The sequence below is a fragment of the Ostrinia furnacalis genome, unplaced genomic scaffold (genome assembly GCF_004193835.3).
Source record: "Ostrinia furnacalis isolate ACB-3 unplaced genomic scaffold, ASM419383v2 OfSCF3137, whole genome shotgun sequence".
In the NCBI taxonomy this organism is placed as follows: domain Eukaryota; kingdom Metazoa; phylum Arthropoda; class Insecta; order Lepidoptera; family Crambidae; genus Ostrinia; species Ostrinia furnacalis.
Window position 1 is genome coordinate 175,648 of NW_021133376.1, and position 20,713 is coordinate 196,360.

The 20,713-nt window shown below is 37.9% G+C and overlaps 1 protein-coding gene across 6 annotated transcripts in view; it reads right to left on the reverse strand.

Moving 5' to 3' along the window:
• The window catches only part of cut (homeobox protein, cut), a 198,333-nt gene that overhangs the window by 81,743 nt on the left and 95,877 nt on the right, over positions 1-20,713 (reverse strand). For all 6 annotated transcript variants that reach the window (XM_028310898.1, XM_028310896.1, XM_028310901.1 and 3 more), the window contains one exon: positions 7,003-7,320. In XM_028310898.1, the coding sequence (XP_028166699.1) occupies positions 7,003-7,320 (318 nt within the window). The remainder of the gene's footprint in view (positions 1-7,002; positions 7,321-20,713) is intronic.

Consider the following 20,713-nt stretch of genomic DNA (forward strand, 5'->3'; position numbering starts at 1 on the left):
ATAAACGATGGAAGCCAGACGAACTAGCGCATAAATATCACTTCGTAGGAAGTATAACTTTTATTAGTTTGGCGCAATGGAGTCGCACTTACGGCGGTAATTTGAAAAGAATTCCACGGATTATTTGCATGGGGAGCCGTTCGTTTGATCTGGAGCTGCGCGGGGCATTCGAGCGCGGCGATCGGCAATTCTTTTAACGCATCGGGGAGCTGATGGCGACTCTCAAAACCGCGTCCGAGCCGATGGTATCTACTTCCGCGCCACGTCCGTCTTGGCCGCTAATAGACTCAACAGGTGTTCCGCAGGGTGGTCCGATCGGACCGCTCCTCTTTTTTATTTACATTTCACGAATTTATCGCATACGTTGACGTCTCGAGGCGCACGCCTGATTCATGTGCTTACGTTGTCGCTTTTTAATACTGATTTACAATAAAAACAGAACTGTTTCACCGGCGATTGATGTGAGTTATGATTAATGTAGCGCCTTTGATGTTCACTGCTATGAATCTATCAAGTCGGCTCCTGAATATCGACGCGGACCGTGTATAAATAAACCGGGGCGAATCGACGAGGATGCCGTCTTCGTTTTAGTTAATTATGAGGTTATTAAAGAAGCATCGGTGCTCCGAGATGTCGATCGCGGCCGTCGCGTGTGGAGCGATGTCGCGCGGACAAATTACATTTATTTCGTTTTTCGTGGGATAATTTTAGTCTAATCAGCATCGAGTACAAAGAAGCAGATCGCTTTCATCATCGACACGATGATGTTTACGCCGGGTTCCGAGAAGCGGCCCCAGCATTCAATACTTGGAAATAAATATGTTCGTTTGACATTTGCTTTCATGTGTTGCCTCTTGCGTGTTTGGGCCATAATTACGGCACCAGTACACGGCAATTTGGTCGTCTTACGGCGGTGCACTTAGAGTCTATTTTGGTGTTCCGCTTTGTCGTGATTCTAGTAGGTTTTTTGTTATTAAATTATCGTGCGTGCCGATTTCTGACTAGATGATAGGTTGGGTTTGATGGCCCATCTGATTGCTTCTCTTGTCGACATTTCGGATTTGGTGCTTTCTCTTTGATTGACTGCGCTTAGAGATCTCGGAGGTTATTTTTTGGGGGTCATTGGATAGTGTTTGATGTTTTACAAGATCAATGGCGTGCATGACGGGGTTATGCGCGACTTCCGATGGCAGTAAACCGGCATCGATACATCGATATACTGAAATAGCGCATATTCCGGGCGTCATTAGTCAGGCGCGCTCAAAGATAATTCACTGTCGAACCGGCTACGACTTTACGACGTCCAACATTTAATAAGAGAAATGTGTGTTCACCAAAAATAACAAAATTAAAATAAATCGAACGACAGACAGACGTCATAAACTAATTTCGAGTGTTTTCGTTTTGGTATATACAAAAATAGCGTCATCACTCTTTCATGTCGCGGCGAAGAGTGACATTAAAGAAGAATTACAGTTGCAGCGCCATCTATGAGATGAAAGTTGGTTTTATGGTGTAAAAAGAAAGGTGTTTATGATTTATGTGTATTATTTTGGAATTAAATGGTTGCTTCTGTGCCGATAGTGTGGTGCCGGGCATGTGTTTACGCGCGGGCCAGGTGTGCGCGGCGTTATAGTAGTTGTTTGACTTTTTCATAAACACAGCGATCATTACGGTCGGGACGAACATGACGATGAGAAAATAAAACAATCTAATATTTAGTTGAGACGTTTCCTAGAACGGTCGTTTCATGTGGGACTTTATAGATTGCTCGGAATTACTGTTGATCTGTTAGAATGGGATTGGGATCAGTTCGTAGTAGGAAAGCAATTTGAAAAATAACAAATTATAAAGTTATTTCAAAGATTTAATAAAATAATACATATTCATAATATTGGGCGTTATCGCGCCATAAAATTGGTCGAAAATAATACTTGTAGTTATTTTTGTCTGACCTTTATCTAAACCCCCTTCCCCATTTCTATGTAAATCCAATTCCCCAAAACGAGGTTATTTTTCCATCAATCTCACTTGATCTCAATTATCAAATGAAGTCCACATAATTGGATCGCGAAAAAAAGCGAAAGCGACAAAAAGTTAGATGGACTCCCGAATCAAAACCAATTCGAAGGAGCGCTAATCAAAAAAGTTTTTCTTGCGGATCGTTTATCGGCTGTCATCAAAAAGAAATAACATTCCGGAAACCGCTACCCTTTCCTAACTCAATTAAAAGTGGAGAAAGCGAAAAAAATGGAAAAACACACGAAAGTACAAAGTTCGACCCCGATGAGGGCGTAATGTGGCGATTGAACATTTTCTGGAAATTCCTTTGACAAACAAGCAGAATTTTCCGCTGTCTATTGTGCAGCGACGAACAATCAAGCCCTTTGTCCAAACTTTTTTTTCACTCTTTCTTCATTTCTTACCTTTCCTTTGTCGAATTTCTCAAGTTTTGATACGATTTCTTTATCATTAGTTTCATGTTCCGATTTGTTACGTGACCTTTTGAATAGAAATCAAATCGATAAGGTATACGCTAGACAATACGCCGATTGAATCTGTAAAATCCTTTGTGATACTTTGTATTTTGTTTTCGTAAGTATCTACTTATTTAGTTGCACTATTTCTTCTGTTATTGACCCAACTAACGATGATTATATTATATTTCACTTATCATAAAAATTTGCATCTAAATCAATGGGCCAAAGTGAAAAGTCAAACATTTGTATAAAACTTCACTCCGAAGATAGTTTTCGCGGATTCCCCACATTGCCCCGCTGCCATTGCAGGCTGATTACGAGTGTAAGGCTGCATCCACACTGGTCCGAGTTGGTGATAAAGTCGATCTACCTACGTATTTTTTTTGTTTGTGTTTTGAGAAAAGTCATCTTTGTATCAGAAGTATACTAAAATTTTATCTTTTAACTATCGGCTTAAGTTTTACATAATATTCTGATAATGCATACAGAAAGACAACATTGATGATGAAAAATAAGACATACTTTTCACGATCGATACGAGAACATAGACGACTTTTTTCACATGTACTTGGCAAATATTACAAGTCGTTTTGCAGGAAAAGCTTGCTGCATTCCATTGGTGGCCAATAACGAAGACACCCCGGCACATTGTGGCCTCAGCCTAAGCGCTGACTTACGCCCCGGCTGTATTATAAACGGGCGAAAACTTTGCAGATAGCGCGAGCATTCGCTATTCGCTACAAAGCCATTCGTTACAGCTCGCGAAGTCCGGGTTTCGACACTTTGCAAGTATTTCAGGCATTTTTGTACTATTCAAGTTTGAAGGAATGAATGTCCTCAGATTTTAGTTCTATGGCCTGTTGAATGCATTCCTTAAAGATAACACAAGTTTTTCCAAATTGTCCAAAGCTCAAGTCATTGTCTCATAATTATTTTATACTACTATCTACTTTGGAACAGATTTTGCAATGCTTCGAGTCCTTTTTTGTTTATTTTTTATTTAAATTCCATTTGGAACACGTCTATGTCGATTGCCTTTTGTCTGTGCATTCAACTATTCACAGATATCTATTGAAAATGGAGCCCCGAATTCGTTTTTCAAATTCGGCGTTTTTAAATTTCGAGTTCCCGTTTTGTGTGGATTCGTTTTCGGCGATTCAATGGCTAATGATTCAGAAGATGAATGCAACACTCGCCGTGGTCTTTGACTGCGTTTTGATGCACTCCAAATGCCCAAATGCTGCGCTTTTCAGCTTTTTCGGCTTTCTCTTTGAGCAATAGTTTCGTTCTTCAATTCTACGTGTTTTTAAGTTTATTTAACTTTGTGCTTGCATGATTGCACAGTGAAATGAATAGCTAGGTGTACTATAAAATAAAATGAATGTTTTTAAAAGAGGTTACACTTGTGAATCCAATACGAAATTTGAGTTGTTTTTCTTTGCTATTGCATCTGTTTGGTAGTAAAAATCCAATTGCGACAAATAGGTACCTATTTGCTCACAGAAATAAGTATGATAAGTATACTGGTATCAACCAGAAGATTTCCAAAGGTCATCGCCCCGTATTCGTCAAGAGGAACTGGTGGGTAGATCCTCAAGTTAAATAAATAGCTAAATTGGCGGCTCGCACCGTCATCGCCGCGCGCGCGTCGATGATATTGATTGATCGATCCGCTTAATTGATCAATAGCAATTGTTTTGGAACTAGTTTAGTATCTCGTGTGAATGGTGTTTGATGACTCAACATTGTTTATGAATTTGTGAGGATCTATCACTGAAACTACTGGACGGATTTTGATAAATTTTACAGTATTATTGTTTTTAATCAGATTATCTGTACCTACTTAACATTATAAATTGGAAAGTAACTCTTGTCTGTCTGTCTCGCTTTCACGCCTAAACCACTAAACCGATTTTGATGAAATTTGGCTACATAGGATAGTTTTATCCCGGTTTTTGAAACAGGGACGCACGCAAAAAAAAATTTGTGACAGACAAAATTCCACGCGGGCGAAGCCGCGGGCGGAAAGCTAGTTATTTATAATAAAGCTACTTCTGAGATAAACAAAATTCAAGCGGGCGAATCCACAGTCAAAAGCTAGTACTCGTATCTTATATTGTGTGTTTTTGATTCATACAAATTACGTTCTAATTGTGTTTCACAACTGTTTGTGATACAACTGAAATTATTTTCTGTCCTCTATGATTTAGTAGGAAACAGATCTTTATTCACCCAATGTCATCCGCCATCAGTCAAAATCTAAGATTGCTCTAACATTGAGAAATTAAAATATTTGTAAAAACATTTCGTCGGTCGGGTGTAATTGGTCGGTCGTCTGTCGTCTGATGTCTTGCCAATGCCAATTAAGATCGAAGTCATCAGATGGCCCGATAGCGGACGCAGATACGCTATTGGAACATTCACAAAATTTTTGTGGGCATTGATTTTCTTTACATTTTCTGGGTAAGATTTCTTTGATCCTGTCAGGTGATAAGTATCAAAACAAAACGATATGTAGGTTAAAATAATGTTTCAATTACAATCTTCATCATCATCATTTCAGCCATAGGACGTCCACTGCTGAACATAGGGCTCCCCCAATGACTTCCACATCGCACGGTTGGTAGCGGCCTGTATCCAGCGCCTTCCTGCTACCTTAAACGCAGCGTGCGACGTCCACCCACAAGGTGGACCGACGACCTGATAATGGTAGCAGGATTACAAACTTCATTAGTCTTTAATTTAGGAATAAAGCACTAAAGCATGTAACTTCTAGTTAGAATCCAGCCAGAACCACCATCCAATTATTAATCTAACTTAAAATCTAATAAAATAATAACCCTAACCAATTCCAAAGAGTATCAGTATTATCGCCATAAATAACTATAGTTAAAGTATAGTTAAGCGCTCGTAAACTACGATATTTATCCAGAGCAAGGATTACGTTGCCGATCAATCATCCCATTGAACGTATCCTGTTTCCTTCGGTGGGGCGCTGATCGGCGGAGGTATCGATAAAGGGTTACGATATTAGGGATATTACTCGATAATGTGTTATGTGTTCGTTTTAAGAGCTAAGCACTTAGTTTTAAAAGTCACAAAATTTTTAAGGATTCTATTAAAATTGTGACGAAAATTGAAGTTTAAAAGAAAAACTTTTTAAAAAATTTAATAGAGGAGCTGTCATAACATTTTTCATTTTGATACGTTTTAGTTTTGTTTTCTATCATCTATAGGTTACAAAATTGTATAATTGATATTTGCAAGCGATGTGAGAATAATTAATAATCAGCATGCGGGAGAAACTGCATCGAAAATAATTAAATTAGTCGTTTATAATAAAAGATCTTTGTAAACCAACTACGAGCACGTGTAAAACATCTAAACTACTCTTAAATTCTTCTAAATGACTCAAAACAACATCTTAAATCTAAAATGAAACCCATCACAACAAACTGTCGATATCACCGACACCTCCCCATCACTAGATCTAGCCAACTGTCAAATCCAATTCACATTGCCCCCGCGCACGTAATTGATTTATTGATCGTACGTCGGGTTCGATCGCTGCATCCTCGCTGACCGGCTGCCCGAATGACCTCGGCGTTCGTCTTCATTGCTACGGGTTATCCTCAATTGGCAGATAAAAGGTAAAAGGGTACAGTTGGAGATAAATCGTTGTGTCATTGGGTACGATTTGACGTTTAGCAGTTTGACGTATACGTGAGAAACTAGCTTCAGGCTTTTTGAGTCATGAAATAAGTATACGAAAAAATGCGCGTTCCTACTATACTCATGTCCTTGCAAAGGTGATTTCTGAATGTAGTCAAATATTAGAGTGAATCTTTAGCAAGAGTTTGAAGTATGTGAGAGAGTGGCTCAATTTTTTTAGAATCATGAAATGTAGGAAAAAATGCGAGTCTATTATACAGGTGTCTTTGAAAAGGTGTACAGAAAATAGTCAAATATAAGATTAAAGCCTAGAGAAAGGCACATTTCTGCAATCGACTAACAGCTCATTTTGAATGAAATATCTTCAGTCACTAGTAGCACCTACGAGAACTCGTACTAAAGGAATAATGTGAATTTGTGTTTTTTATTTGGGTCAAAATTGAAGTTACGTAAGATTTTACTTCATCTTAGATAGGAGGCCACTATAGCATACAGGGTGTTAGGTAAATGGGTATATAAGCCGACACTAGCCCATGTTAACATGGTCATATAAATGGTATGATGAAGTCAGAAAATTGATATCTTCATTTTAATTATTTTATTTTCATACAAATCGGATTTTATAAAATTTATTTTGTATGAAAATTAAAAAAATTAAAATGATTATATCAAATTTCTGACTTTACCATACCATTTATATGATCATGTTAACATGGGCTAGTGTCGGCTCATATACCCATTTACCTAACACCCTGTAGATCCTGGCTATACATACAAGAGTTGTAGTGGTGGGATAAGTCCCGTTTATTTTATCTCTAAATCATCCTAAATAGGTATTGACTGTCCTTACCTCTTTCTCTTTGGCAGCGAGCTCATTCTCCAAGTTGCTGCTGGGGTGCACCACCGGACTACTCCTCGAGGAGTTGCTATTACTTCTACCGGTCGCGGCCATCTCCATCTTCTGCTCTACGTCTTCATCAAGCTCTGGCGACCTTCTCTTCTCTTCTTTAATGTCGAAGATGTCCGGTATCCTGGTTTCGGTGGCCTGGTCGCGCGAGTCTAGCGAGCCATTGGTCTTGAGGGGGACGGTGGCTTGAAGGGGGGTGGGGCTGGTTGTGGCCAGTTGCTCCTTGAGCGTGGTCACTTCTTTTTCGGCCAGTGTGGCTCTCTGGAACAAAGAGAAGTTACTGTTAATAATAAATTCGAAAAATTATATGTTCTTCTGATTAATTTTGTTGCGGGTCCAATGACAGTTTAACTTTCCCCCAGGACAAAGAGCTTCACTGGTTGGGTTTTTATTGGCGGTCACGCTGTAGATCCTGGCTGCACAGGAATTGCAGCGGTGGGAACGAGAGATGGGAAAAGTCCCGTGTTAAGAATAAATTATGTATGAAAAAGTATCATTGAGCCCTTATTTATCACAAATCGTCAAAATAGTTTGTTATTTTTCCGTCACAATGTGTAAAAACCAGCTACTATTGACCTAAATATCCCATGCTACTAGTGCATAACGCTAAAACAAAGGCGTTTAATAGCAATTCAGGCATCAACCGACATCCGCAGATGGCAGATTGCCGCGTCGCTGCGCAGGCTCAATGCTCAGGAAGCGCCACAAAGCTGCGCCCGCGCCGGACTATGGGAACGATAATTAGATTAAACAGGCTAATGAATAACTCTTGTCTATACATCGATCTTTCCGCCGTTATTGTTTTTGGTGTTCGGTCGACTGGGAAAAAACGAATTATGAAATAGTAAGGTTTTATGTTTTGAGTGCTTCGGCAATGTTTGTTGATCCAATGAGATTAAAAGTACAATTGAATGAAAAAATAACGAATGTTATGGCAATTGTTCTCGAAATTTTTATATTGCTTGGTTGGATTCATTTTATGACATCTACGACATCTATCGACTCTTTTGAGAACTAAAACAAAAGCATAATCAAGAAGTGATTTCAAAATTGAAAAAGATGCTGCTTCTTCTTCTTTTTGTTTCATGGCACCAAACCTCCTTAATATGAGGTTTATTAGTGCCAATGTCAAGTGGAAATATAAGACCGGCCGTAGAACAAAAGTTTTCCTATTCACAATCATCAAACTGTCATTAAAAAGAAACCGTCGAAACTCCAAAATGGCCGCGTTACGCACGCGCTGCGTCTACGCATCCGATGAAACCGCGATTGGATTAACAACAGCAATTACGCGCCTTGATCGATGTTGTCTTTGATTTGGATAATGGCTGACTGTGGATTTTAGATCGTATCTGAGAGAAAGGTTGGAAAAGAATTTAAATAATTCGTGTAAGTAATTATTGATTCGCTCTGTGTGAATGTGGAGTACCTACACCTTACTTCCTTTTCCTAAAATATACTCGTATGTAACACTTTTAAGTAACAATTGGCTCTTCTTTTAAAGTCTTGTTTCTCTGATTAATCTTTGGTTGGTTTTTGACAGCTACAGTGTGCCTACCATGAGTTTACGTTAGGTGTGCTCGCTAGCGACTGCGTAAAAAAATGACATTTAAATGTATGACATATTGTGCAGCGCCCCTAGCGGCTACTTTCAAGAAATAAAATCTTCATAGAATTTTTTGACGTATTCGCTAGCGAGCTCACCTAACGTAAACTCATGGTAGGCACACTGATCGTTCAAAAAGTTCCATTGTATTATTAAGAATTTGGCTTTATTTGTGAAGTAAGTTTTTCTCTCTTTTGCAGTGAGTTTCTTTCAAATTTCTCTCTCTCTCTCTGAATTTACCATTTATCTAGTTTCACGAAGATTCTTCTCGTCACGAGCCCGGAACCGAACCGCTGATGAGTCATCTTCAATGAAGACCTAATCAATCACGACCAATTGAGAGAGTGGCACAAATCATTCTTACGTAATCGCCATGACAAATCTTACGCCACCTACGGATTTGCCTCAATTTATCGAACTAGCATTGTTTAGCAGAGGTTGGGGCAAGGAGTTGTGACAAGAAGCAGATTATTTGCCCGTTTAAAGATGATTTTAGACTTTAAATCATCATCTTTTCAGCCACTGGACGTTCACTGCTGAACATAGGCCTCCATATTGACCGGTTGGTAGTTGGATGTAGATCGCTACTTTGAATCAAAACTTATTAATGTAATACTTAGGTATTAATTTGGTTCACTCTAACTGCAAGCTTCTTAGACACAACGGTTTATTATACTCAAAAAATGATACTAATCCATGAAAATTATGTAAATCAGTCATCTTGTTAGAATTAACCAGGGGTGACCGTTTCTCTACAGTTATCCGTATAAATATAAAAAACAGTAAAGTTTTGACCGAATAATTTTATGTTTACAACTAGAAAGTAGCATTAGATTGTGGAAAGCAAAATCATTATGATTCATTATAATCAAGAAAGAGCCCATTCAATTAAATAGATGGAAATCACCAAAGCGCGCAGTTGAATTGTGTGAACCGAAACATAAAAATAATAATTTTAGTTAAATATAACCGAAGTGGCATTAAATATTATAATAATCTCTTTATAATTACAATAGTAATGGCGGAGACATATTTTACGTGGCCATTGAGGGGTAATGTGAGAACGGAGGACAATGTATGGAAAGTTGCGTACGCGATATCGTTGGCGACACTTCTACGGCTTGGAGGGAAGCAATCAACATGCTTGATGGGCGATTAGGAATGGTTAATAACAATAGCATTTCTCTCTATTTTTAACAAACTTAATTTTTATCATAATGTGTTTTAGGTTTTAAATAAAACAGCGGTGGCAAGTTAGGAAAATGCATTCAATTACGCAATACATAATGTTGTGTGTACAGAAACAATCAAAGGAAATGAAGTGTGTATTTGGAAATACGTTGAGGGAGTAAATTGAAAGTTCTCATGAAAAAATAGTGAGCAAGTCATTTCAAAGTAAGATGGACTGGCAGCAATCGCTATTAGTAATTTAGGTTGCTAATGCGATATACGGACTAGAATATCTAGCTACACACAGTGGCGTCTTATCTCGTTTGGAATACAGTATATTTTGCAACAAAACGTGAATTCTGATGTGCTGTTATAAAAAACGGATAAAGATCTTCAAATATTCGAAATACGAATTCAAAATNTTTAAAATCCGAGTTGATGGGTCGGTTGCACTCAATAACGGCGATTTCCGAAATCAGGCAACAATTAAAATTTAAAAGTAACTCGATAGAACAAAGAAGTTATCTATCGGAGGCATCAGCCGAATTTGTTTGTGCAATAGATTAAGTTAGGGTAATCGCGGCTCTCACGGCTGCAATTAAGGTAGCGGTAAACGTGGCTGATGATTCAACGAATGATTATGCTTTGGCAACACTATCAGCGGATTTAATTTTGTAAGGTAACCTTTGAACTGCCGTTAGTCCCAGACGTCTGCCGAAAGAATATGACCAGTCTAGAGATGAATATCAAATGGAATTATCCCCATTCACCAATAATTCGAAATCACAAATTTTGTAAAAAGACACTTCATTCTGGTCTTAAAAACATAATTAATTTTCAATTACCTGTTAATTACGATTTTTAGCTGCATTGTAATTGAAAAAAGTAGTTTAATTGAGTTGACAAAATAGTGACGTCACTTGCTTTTAGTGCCATACAAAATCTATGGGAGAGTTTCGTTTTGACAGTTTTAAAAAGTACGTCAATTGATTGGTGGTGTCAACACGTCTATGGTAACTGCGGTACGGTAAGGAGGTTATAAGATTAAATAAAACACTTCCCAGATTAAAAGACTTCCACCCAAATATTAAATACAAAGCTTTTAATCTACTGATATTGATTCCCAAATTCCAAGTCGTCAAATTGTCGATTCCAGAACTGGAATTCGGAAAACAATCCCGCAACAGAGTATTAAAATCAAAGAAGGCGGACAAATCGAATTCCATTATTTGTTTTGAAAACAATGGCGCCGGGACAATACACGACTCAATCGCAGAAGTTGGTATTAATTTCTGTCCCTTCATCGGAATTAATCAATCAATTGTTTTATTTAATAAATTCCAAGATAGTTTGGGGTTTGTTTTGATTGATTTGCGTAATTCAATTGTTTTAGGAGGCCGTTTTCAATCGGCATATTCTTTTTGGAACCGTTTTTGAAATAATACACCGGAGAAAAAAGTTTAAGAGAAGCAGGGTTTTAAAGATTTGAAAAAAGAAAACGAATTCGTGAACATTGTGCAGCGCCATCTATGTTCGAATAACAATTTTGCAAATTCCTAACATAGTGAGTAGATCACTATTTAAAACAACCAAAGAGAGTCACCACTCTATGAAACGTGATGACTAACGTATGAATCTTTGTAATGTTTTCGCAGATTTTTAGGTCCGTTCGAAAATCAATTTTCTAATAGTTATTTAGAGACATACGTTCAGAAACAGAATGGAAATGAAGGAAATATTAATTTCTAAAAGCAATTTTATTAGAAGCGTTCTAAACAAATTTTCCAGCGGCAATTTAGTGAGAAGCGTTCGGAAAGCGATAGGGCGGCGGCAATTGGCACGGGAACTGACGCGTTGTGAATCACTTTCGACTGGCCCCCAACTGGACATACCGATTTTTGTATATCGGTATCTAAGATTGTATCTATTATTGTTTGACTGTTAGTTTTGACTGAGTCGTAATCATTGTCTGACTTAATAATTTATAGACTTTTGTTATATATAAAGTCTAATAATGACTGTTAACCTTCGACATTTCGATTTAAATTAAGATTTGTCGCTTTAATAACGCTGTTTTGTCTTCGCAAGAGAAAAATGGAATAAAAATCAGAACAACTAATATTTGGGATGGATGCCAAGTCAAACAACTTCTCGATAATGACACAGAAACTGAAAAGCACGATAACTCAATTCGGGCTAAGATAAAACAAACATGTGTATTATTCTAATGGAAAAGCTATTAAAATCAAGCACAAATAGCAATAAATCAGTGGTATCTATAAAGAAGATCACCTCTTAGCACCATGAATGAGTTCCCGTGTTCTATTGTAATGGTCAATGACTTTGAACATGCTGATTAATGTTAAAGATAGTGCTAAAAATACTTGGATTGATGTAAAAACTACGTGGTCAATTTCATAAAAAAGCTTGTAAAAAGCAAAGTTCGTCGACCAAAAATAGAATGCGTACATCTTAACCCCTCGCCTGCGAATGGCGATCACAAATTGATGGAGTGGGACATTTAGGCCTAATACTAGACCGCCCTGATTTGAAATGAAAATAAAAAAATCCAAATCAAAATCTTTTATTTTAAATGAGAGATATCAACATTATCAACAGATAATTAAAAAAAAACATTTGTTTTTAATTTCAGCCAATGTTCAAAAAGTATCAATGTGACAGTGAGTGGCTAGTACTCATGTCGGCTATATCGATGATTTAGTACTTGATTAATTAATATAATATTTAATTAGATTAATGTACTTAATTAATATAATATTAGTTCAAGTTCCGAAGCGCGCCGGAGTGCGTTGTCCACGAGTGCCGGCCGCGCGCATCTTGCGCATTATTTCCGCGTGGTTTGGCAACGATATCGCGTCGGCAGTCGTGTGAAACGACTCTCACCGAATTTATGTGTTTTCCTTCATTATTGTTATAAAGCATTTTATTATGATTTAGAAACGGATGCGTTAAAAAAACCTCATTGAAATTCACGTCGCTGCTATCAGATCTCATGTTCATGCATCATATTAATTGGGCATTTCACATCGGTCTTAATTAAATGTATTATTTTTTTGGTGAAGCCGTTTTCGGGTATTTCGGTTGATGCGCGGTACAGTTAGCTTTTATTACAATTTATGCTAGTGTTTTTTGTGGTTGGGATTTTATTGTTTAATTATCGTTGTTTCTATGCTGTTAATGATCGATGTATCAGCGATTGGATGGTACGACTGTAATTATGTTACGCAAGAAAGGACACCACAAACGAACGCATAGCTAATGCTGGGCGACCACAATTAGAGGCCGGGAAAAGAATAATTATAGCATTTTGCGCCTTATTTACACGTGAGAGCGTGTCGTTTGGGCCAACCCTCCAGCGGCATGAAGAAAAATTAACGCGTCCTGCAAGGGTTTGGTCCGCCCGACCCCGCATAATGCGGGCGGTCACTAATTAATGGAAAAGGATTAAATTCGTACCGAATTGAAATAAAATAAATATGATAAAGGGCTCCTTGGGCGTGTTTTTTTGTCCGGCCCGTGGGGTGAGTCTGTCAATATGCGTTTGTTTATTCTGTTTTGGGATTAATTGATTTGCATTGTGGTCTGAAGATGAATTGTCTGTGGGATGTCTTATGCATGTGTGGAGGTTGTTTTAGGAAAATTTGATGAAAAGGGCGCCATTGTTCGGCAAAATTTTGCTGATGGTATAAATATCTATCTATTGTACATTTCAAATAGGTAAAGTTTTAAAGGATTAGTATGCGTAAAGTAATTTATTAATTTGCTAATTATGCTCAAGACGGTGTCTTGTAATGAACATAAGCTGTAAAATTATTGTCTTAACAAAGAAGTATTAATGTGCCCTATACTATTTCTACGTCCATATATCCGTAAATAAATTAATAACACAAAATTTAATTATCTCGCTGTGAGCTTTCTTTGAGTAAAAATTAAAGGCATTAGCTCAAAATCGCTTTTGCGGCTCCCGGGATAGCGGCCAGGTCGGGTGACGATGCTCCGCGGGCCTCAGAGACCCAGCGGTGTTTCAGATTTAGTATTTTTGTAGCCTAGCACTTGAGGGTTAAGTCATGTGAATACATTTTTTCTAGATGCACCTATTTGTTTGAATCCTTTGTTATATGATATTAATGTTCGCTTGGAGTATATGGTCACCTAGAATATTTAGGTATCACAAGTTTTGCAAAGTCTAGATTTTACAATCTATCTTAGATGTAGGTAATAAGTGAACTAAATAAAGTAAGCTTACTAATTTAAAAATTATACACATCAAAAGATAACCATTACTTAATAACATTTTATTATTTCTGTCTCTTCATTCTAAAGCTTGTTTGCATCCTAATTAAACTTTTAAAGATGTATATTATGTATTTTTACAAGCACAAAGATGCTCCTTCGTCACAATACACAGTTGTTTAGTACACTAATTGCGATACATTAAAATTGCCGCGTCTGTCTGAGCCGATGCATAATTTTTAGTACATTTTATTCGCCCCTCGTCTTGCTATTGATTCGCTTTGTTGTGATATTCGTCCGTCTGTGGCGAAGGGTTACGGCTCTAATATTTCGCCGAATTGGCCAGACAATACGATAAATTTGGGTTTCGTGTCTTTGTGTGTCTGTTAAAACGTAACAGTGTTGTGATGCTCGTAAAAAACGTCTGATATGATATTATTTGTACTGTAAAAAGGACGAAATTAAGTTAATTTGACATTTAGGAGTGATTTTGAATGATTAGTTTTTGCTTCGTCATTTCAGGGTTAACATTTTCCAGTAAGAAAAGTCAGTAAGAAAAAAAATCTTTATGAAAAATTAACATCACTTTTCATCTACGGTTTCAAATAAAATTAGTATTTAGTCAATATTTAAAAAAACAAGGTGTTTATTTACGGGCCGATACGAGCTCTCTTAATCTCTCAATGTCAGTTTTAATTTGCCGCCATGATCAAATTACCTTCGAGTTTTATTTTGGATGCCGTAGACGAACGCGAAGGAAACGCGTTTCGACAGCCTACCGATGAGAAATGTCTAATACCGCGCTGAAATAATGCATAACGATAGGTGGAAAAATACTGGCTGGTGGGGAAATATTGAAGCGCTCACAAAAAAAAAAGATGAATTTATGAAGATGAGCATTACTAATTCAAACTTTTGAAATTAGAATACATTGACTGTGTTATTAATGAGAAGAATTAAATTAAATTCGAAATTAGAACGTTCCTCAAAATTGTTACTTTCGTGTGTATCGACGAAGCCGCGGAGCGTGAACCGTCAGGTAGATGACAAACAAAACCCGGTCCAAACAGAATCCAATCGGAAACTAAATAATTCAATTGCGAATAATTCGGAACGAAACTCAAACTCCTATTGGCAAATTCAAATGGGACGCGTTCGAATTTCGAGTTCGCGGTCCCGAATAGACAGGTATTAGGAGTCGAGCTAATCATTATTAGATATTGAATTTTCGTAACTTTGGACTCATCCGCTTTCTAATTTACTAATGAATCCGAGTGCTGCTGCCATTAGCTCTCCCTGCCCCCTTTTTAGGGGTAGGGCGGGCCCCTTGTCCCCCCAAAAAGGGGTAAGAACCCGCGCGAGAATTTTCGTCTTTTATACATGTAGAATGATAATCGGATTGGTGATTCGGCGTTCCACATTTGAATTCGTGTGTTCGGTTAATTCGCGCGGTGACTTCGCAGTGACGTCCAATTTTCATAATTGGAACGTTTATTATCGTTAATGCGATCGCTCGCCGGCCGCTGGTAATGCACATAGCGAGAGTTCGATTAAACCATATTCTTTTATTTACATTCGTTATGCACTTCCTTACTGGACATTGCACAGATGAATCAAGCAGAGTCCGCAGTGACCAGAGGTGTAATATTTTTAATGTAATTAAAATGCTTATTTTTAATGAGAATTTTATACGTCAAAGAAGCAGATGTGATCTATGATGGAGTGAGTTTGCCCTAGATAATAATTCACTGCTGTTTTCTTAATCGAATTTAGAGGTGGGCGCCGATATACATTTGGCCGGCGGCGGCGCGCCGACTTTTTGACCTCGGCGGCGGCGGCGTCGGCGGCGTGACCTTTGACCTTTGGTCATTGGGTTTTTTTTAATCTGCTTTTATAGTATTTGTCNTTTCTTACAAAACTTTGCGCGCAAAAAGCAAATCTAGTATGAAAATCATCAAACTTCTAATGCTCGTAACTCAGTTCAGACTGAGTTTAGAGGTATACATGTCATAGTAAGTTTGATTTATTACACTATTTTGTAATCAAAAAACAAAGTTTGGTCGATGGCCGCGCGAAAAAAAAAGACGCCAATTTCCGGCATTGTCTTTTATGGTCGGGTTTACTATATTACATGGGTCATACTTAGGCAAGGGAATAAACGAGCAAGAATGATCCTTTTCCATAATTTTAACAATACAAATGTCAGATTAATTGAGCGATAAGAGAATTCGTTAGGCGACTTGTCAGTCTTATGGATCATTTCCAAAGTTAAGAGACTTGCGAGGTTCTCACTCAGTGTTGTCATTGTCAAGACCATGGACTTCATGGTGATCAGATCAAATGCAAGTGCTTTACGAGGGTCCATTTTTGCTATTTCTTTAGTTTAGCCATCTCTCTTAGCGTTAGTTCTTTCGTTTCAGCCGAAAGACGTCCTGCGCCGCTCGCATCCAGGCACTTCCTGCGACCTTCCCCAAATCGTCGGTCCACCTAGTGGGAGGCTTGCCCATGCTACGTCTTTCGGCTCGTGGTCGCCACCAAGAACTTTACTGCCCCAGCGGCCATCAGCTCTACGAGATATGTGCCCCGCCCACTGCCACTTGATTTTAGCGATTCTGTGGGCTACGTCAGTCACTTTGTCCTCCTGCGTCTTTCGTCCTCAATTAGCGTAGTAGGAATCAATCTTCTACTTTGAACTTGAGGAGGGTAAGCGGAAACATGGCGGTCAACTCCTCAGATAGTCAAGTACAAAGATGTCCAGCAGCATACGAAAAGATGCAAAATGGGCCCTCTCAAATCACAATGGGAAGGTTTAGCAGCACAGCACCTAGAATGGCGGGAGATTATGTTGTGTAGAGGCGAGTCCGCGAATTCAAGGAGCAGCGCACAACTGAACTCGACGCAAAACGCGATGACGTAAAACTCTCAATGTGCGAGGAGTTTGCCGCGAAGATCGGCTAGGTAAGTCATCGTCGGTCGCACCAGCGCCGTTAAGACAGCTAAGTCGAAGTGGTCACCATGACCGAAATCGGTCGGATGAATCAAAGACAGGCATCATAGCTGCAAGTCTCGGATCAAGTTCAATGCTTGATCTTATTTTTTTGATTGAATTGTGGAGATTAAACCATATTCTTTTATTTACATTCGTTATGCACTTCCTTACTGGACATTGCACAGATGAATCAAGCAGAGTCCGCAGTGACCAGAGGTGTAATATTTTTAATGTAATTAAAATGCTTATTTTTAATGAGAATTTTATACGTCAAAGAAGCAGATGTGATCTATGATGGAGTGAGTTTGTCCTAGATAATAATTCACTGCTGTTTTCTTAATCGAATTAACAGTTTTTAGTGCCTTTTTTGTAATTATGATTTATTATTATGCACAATCTGAATATTCAAGGTAACATTCTCAAAAGACCCATCGAACCCCACCTCGCACCAATCTAAAACCTTTAGCAAGCATCAAACTTTAACAGGCAAACGAAAGAGCTCGAACTAGTAAACTAATACGAAATCCGTCCCACATGCTCTGTGCATTAATAAGCTAATATTGAGTTAGGGCCGAGCCAATAAGCGAATAGGTTCGCACCTGCAGCGCCAAAGACTAATTGGGCAGACTGGATCTGGCAGCTTTCTGCATAAGGGAAGCGTAATTACAACATAAGATTTTAAACTATCGCGTTCCATTTCAACTAAAATATAACGACACGGACGATGCCGCGAGCCGCCAGTCTGCTTGTGACCACGGCTGCAGCATTGCAGCCGAAACGTCAAGCCGTGAGTACATAATGTAACTCATTATAAACGTCGCTTTAAGACCCGTGTCTTTCTATTTTAGTTAAAACATGCAAACTAGAATAGGCTCAATAATATTGTCCGATCGGTAATATTAAAAATTAAACACTTGATTTTCAGTATTAAGACATTATGATAATCTATGCATTGATAGCTGACAAATTGAAATGAGATCTAGAACACTAGGTTTACCCACTAGGATAAGCTATTTAGTAACATTATGTAAGTAACTTTATTTTAAGCACAGAAAAAGCCTAAGTATAAATAAGATCTATGAAAAGAAAATCATTTGTGTCATCTGAAAGTTCATGTTCCGTTACATGAAAACAATAAAAAACATTCAACTATCGAATACAAGCCCCCATGTTGACAAACTTACCAAACAAAGTAGGCATAAAACCATAAATAACTTTCGTCGCTTCTACAAAAATATAGTTTGCAATCTACCCGCCAAAGTTCAGCAATCGGCAATAGATGTACCGATCCTCTATCAGAAGTTGGCGAACGGGGAAGTTGTATTGTTTTATTGCCGTTCGCTTGCGGCTTGTTCGCATGTAGTGAGATTTGTTTGGAGTTCGAGGATTGGTTTTAACTTTTAATCTAAATAGAGATTCACAGCACCGCATTTGTTACCTGCTGGGTTAGGATGCGCGGTAAAATAAAATCTTTTCGATGATTTGAGACGACAAATGTTATGGGCTTATCGTGCAACAGACTCATTTTATTTTTGATAAGTACTAGGCTTTTACAAGTCCTATCCTAATATTAACCGTACCACTGCTTCGGGACAATAAATGAACCAGAGTCACTGTTGTCAGCCTTTTTTTCAAGGGTTTACAGTCTAAAAAAGTGATGGCGCGTAATCTAGGTCCACTAAAGAAGGTACCAGTTGATTAAGACAGAGCTTAAACTAATAAGTGCATCCGCTTTCTATATCTTTATCGCAATTACTTTACACTTCCTACGTTACAGTTAAAGGTTAAATTAGTCCAGTCTTCCCATTTCTCACCTCGTGATTACCTTATATTTAAAGCAGCTCATTTAGATGGTATCTGCGCGCACGCATTGTTCAGAACAGTTAGCCGGAGATGGCGGATAGGCAGAACTATTGTCTAGCCTTCTAATCTATCGCTTGACTGGCTGATAACTGCGACACGCTTCAAGGAGCTGTTTAATTGTAGCTTGTGTTACAGGAAAGCCTATGTGTCTGCGCATGTCTGAAATCTAGGCGATTTTATCTAGTGCTAGCCAAAGCAAGGAAAAGGGTGGTCGTTATGGAAATTTGAGGCCTTTCTTTGTCCAGCAGTGGACGTTATTTTACTAAAACGAACGAAAGAACTAACAAAAATGTTCCAGGAACACGTTTTATTGTATTTTATTTTAATTTGATTGTAAATACATGAAACTAAAAATGAATTTGTCACTTTCAAAAATGTCTCACTTCTATATTTTTTGTTTTTTGTCAATAAAGGAATTTTTAAAATTATTCTATTCGTAAATCAAAATTGCTCTATTCTATTTGGGGTTTCGTGACATAAAACTCAAATTAAAAGCGAAGTTTAATCTCGCAGATACTGTAGCACCTCTATATGACTAAATTAAGTGTAATATTCCCATTAATTGCACCCCTCGCTATATCAAAAAGTGAACAAGATATTAAATCGGGCGCCGATAATGCGTTCAGTCGAGTAAAGGCTTTATTGGTGTGTTATTAGGCGCTTTTATGTCGCGGAGGAAATGAGACAATTTGAGAGGTAGAATAGCTGGTGCAGAGGGTACACGATTTGTTGGAAAATATTAAGTTAAATCTACTATGTAAAAATAAGTCGGGTTTTCCTCCCTGACGCTATAACTCCAGAACGCACGAACCGATTTCCACGGTTTTGCATTCGTTGGAAAGGTCTCGGGCTCCGTGAGGTTTATAGCAAAGAAAATTCGGGAAAAGGGGGTAAAACAGGATCCACGCGTACGAAGTCGCGGGCGGCCGCTAGTCTATAATAATAATGTTTGAAAAACTCTACCAAAAAAATAATGCTACAATAATATAATTGATAATGATCAAGTCTGAATTACAGCATTATTTTTGGTTTGGTTATTTTTTAACTTCATGAAGTTGAATATTATTATATTTTTTATTTTGATCCGATTAATAAATATTTTATTACTTAAATGCATGTTTTTGATAAATAAATAAGCCTTATTTATTTGTTATAAAAAAATACTTGAATTAGCAAAATCTTCGTTTTCCTTCTGAGGGATACTGACTGTACTTCTGCTGTTATAGTTTCTTTTTTTTATCCACAACGAGGAAGCTCTTGGCCTGTGCTGTATCTCACCTGATGTTTTGAAATAATAGAAAAAATACACTTAAAAATCCTGAAATTTCCTTCCTATTGTCATAAAGAATAGATACACACTTTTAGGTAGAAAACAAAGTCAATAAATTACTCTTTGCCGAAACGGGGGAGTTATTGGCAGTCCCGCAACCTTTTATCGCGCAACGTGTGATTGAGTGACGAAGTGTTGGATGAGACAATCGACACAAGGGGTGAAGCATGTGAGACAATACGTTACTAATATTGATGTTCTGAATTTGAATTTTGAATTACGCATTCTATTTTCGAAAACTTTTGAAAAAAAAAAAAAACGGTTATTGAATAGTTCGGCTAGTTATAAGAGTCGTTTATTTTTTGCAAATAGGCTTTTAAAGCGCTCTTACGCATCCCAATATTGCTTTAACCCTACCACTGCTTCGGGACAATAAATGACCCAGTGCTGAAAAGAAGCAGCGTAAGAAAGTCAGTGAAAAAGAAAAGCGAAAAAACTATCG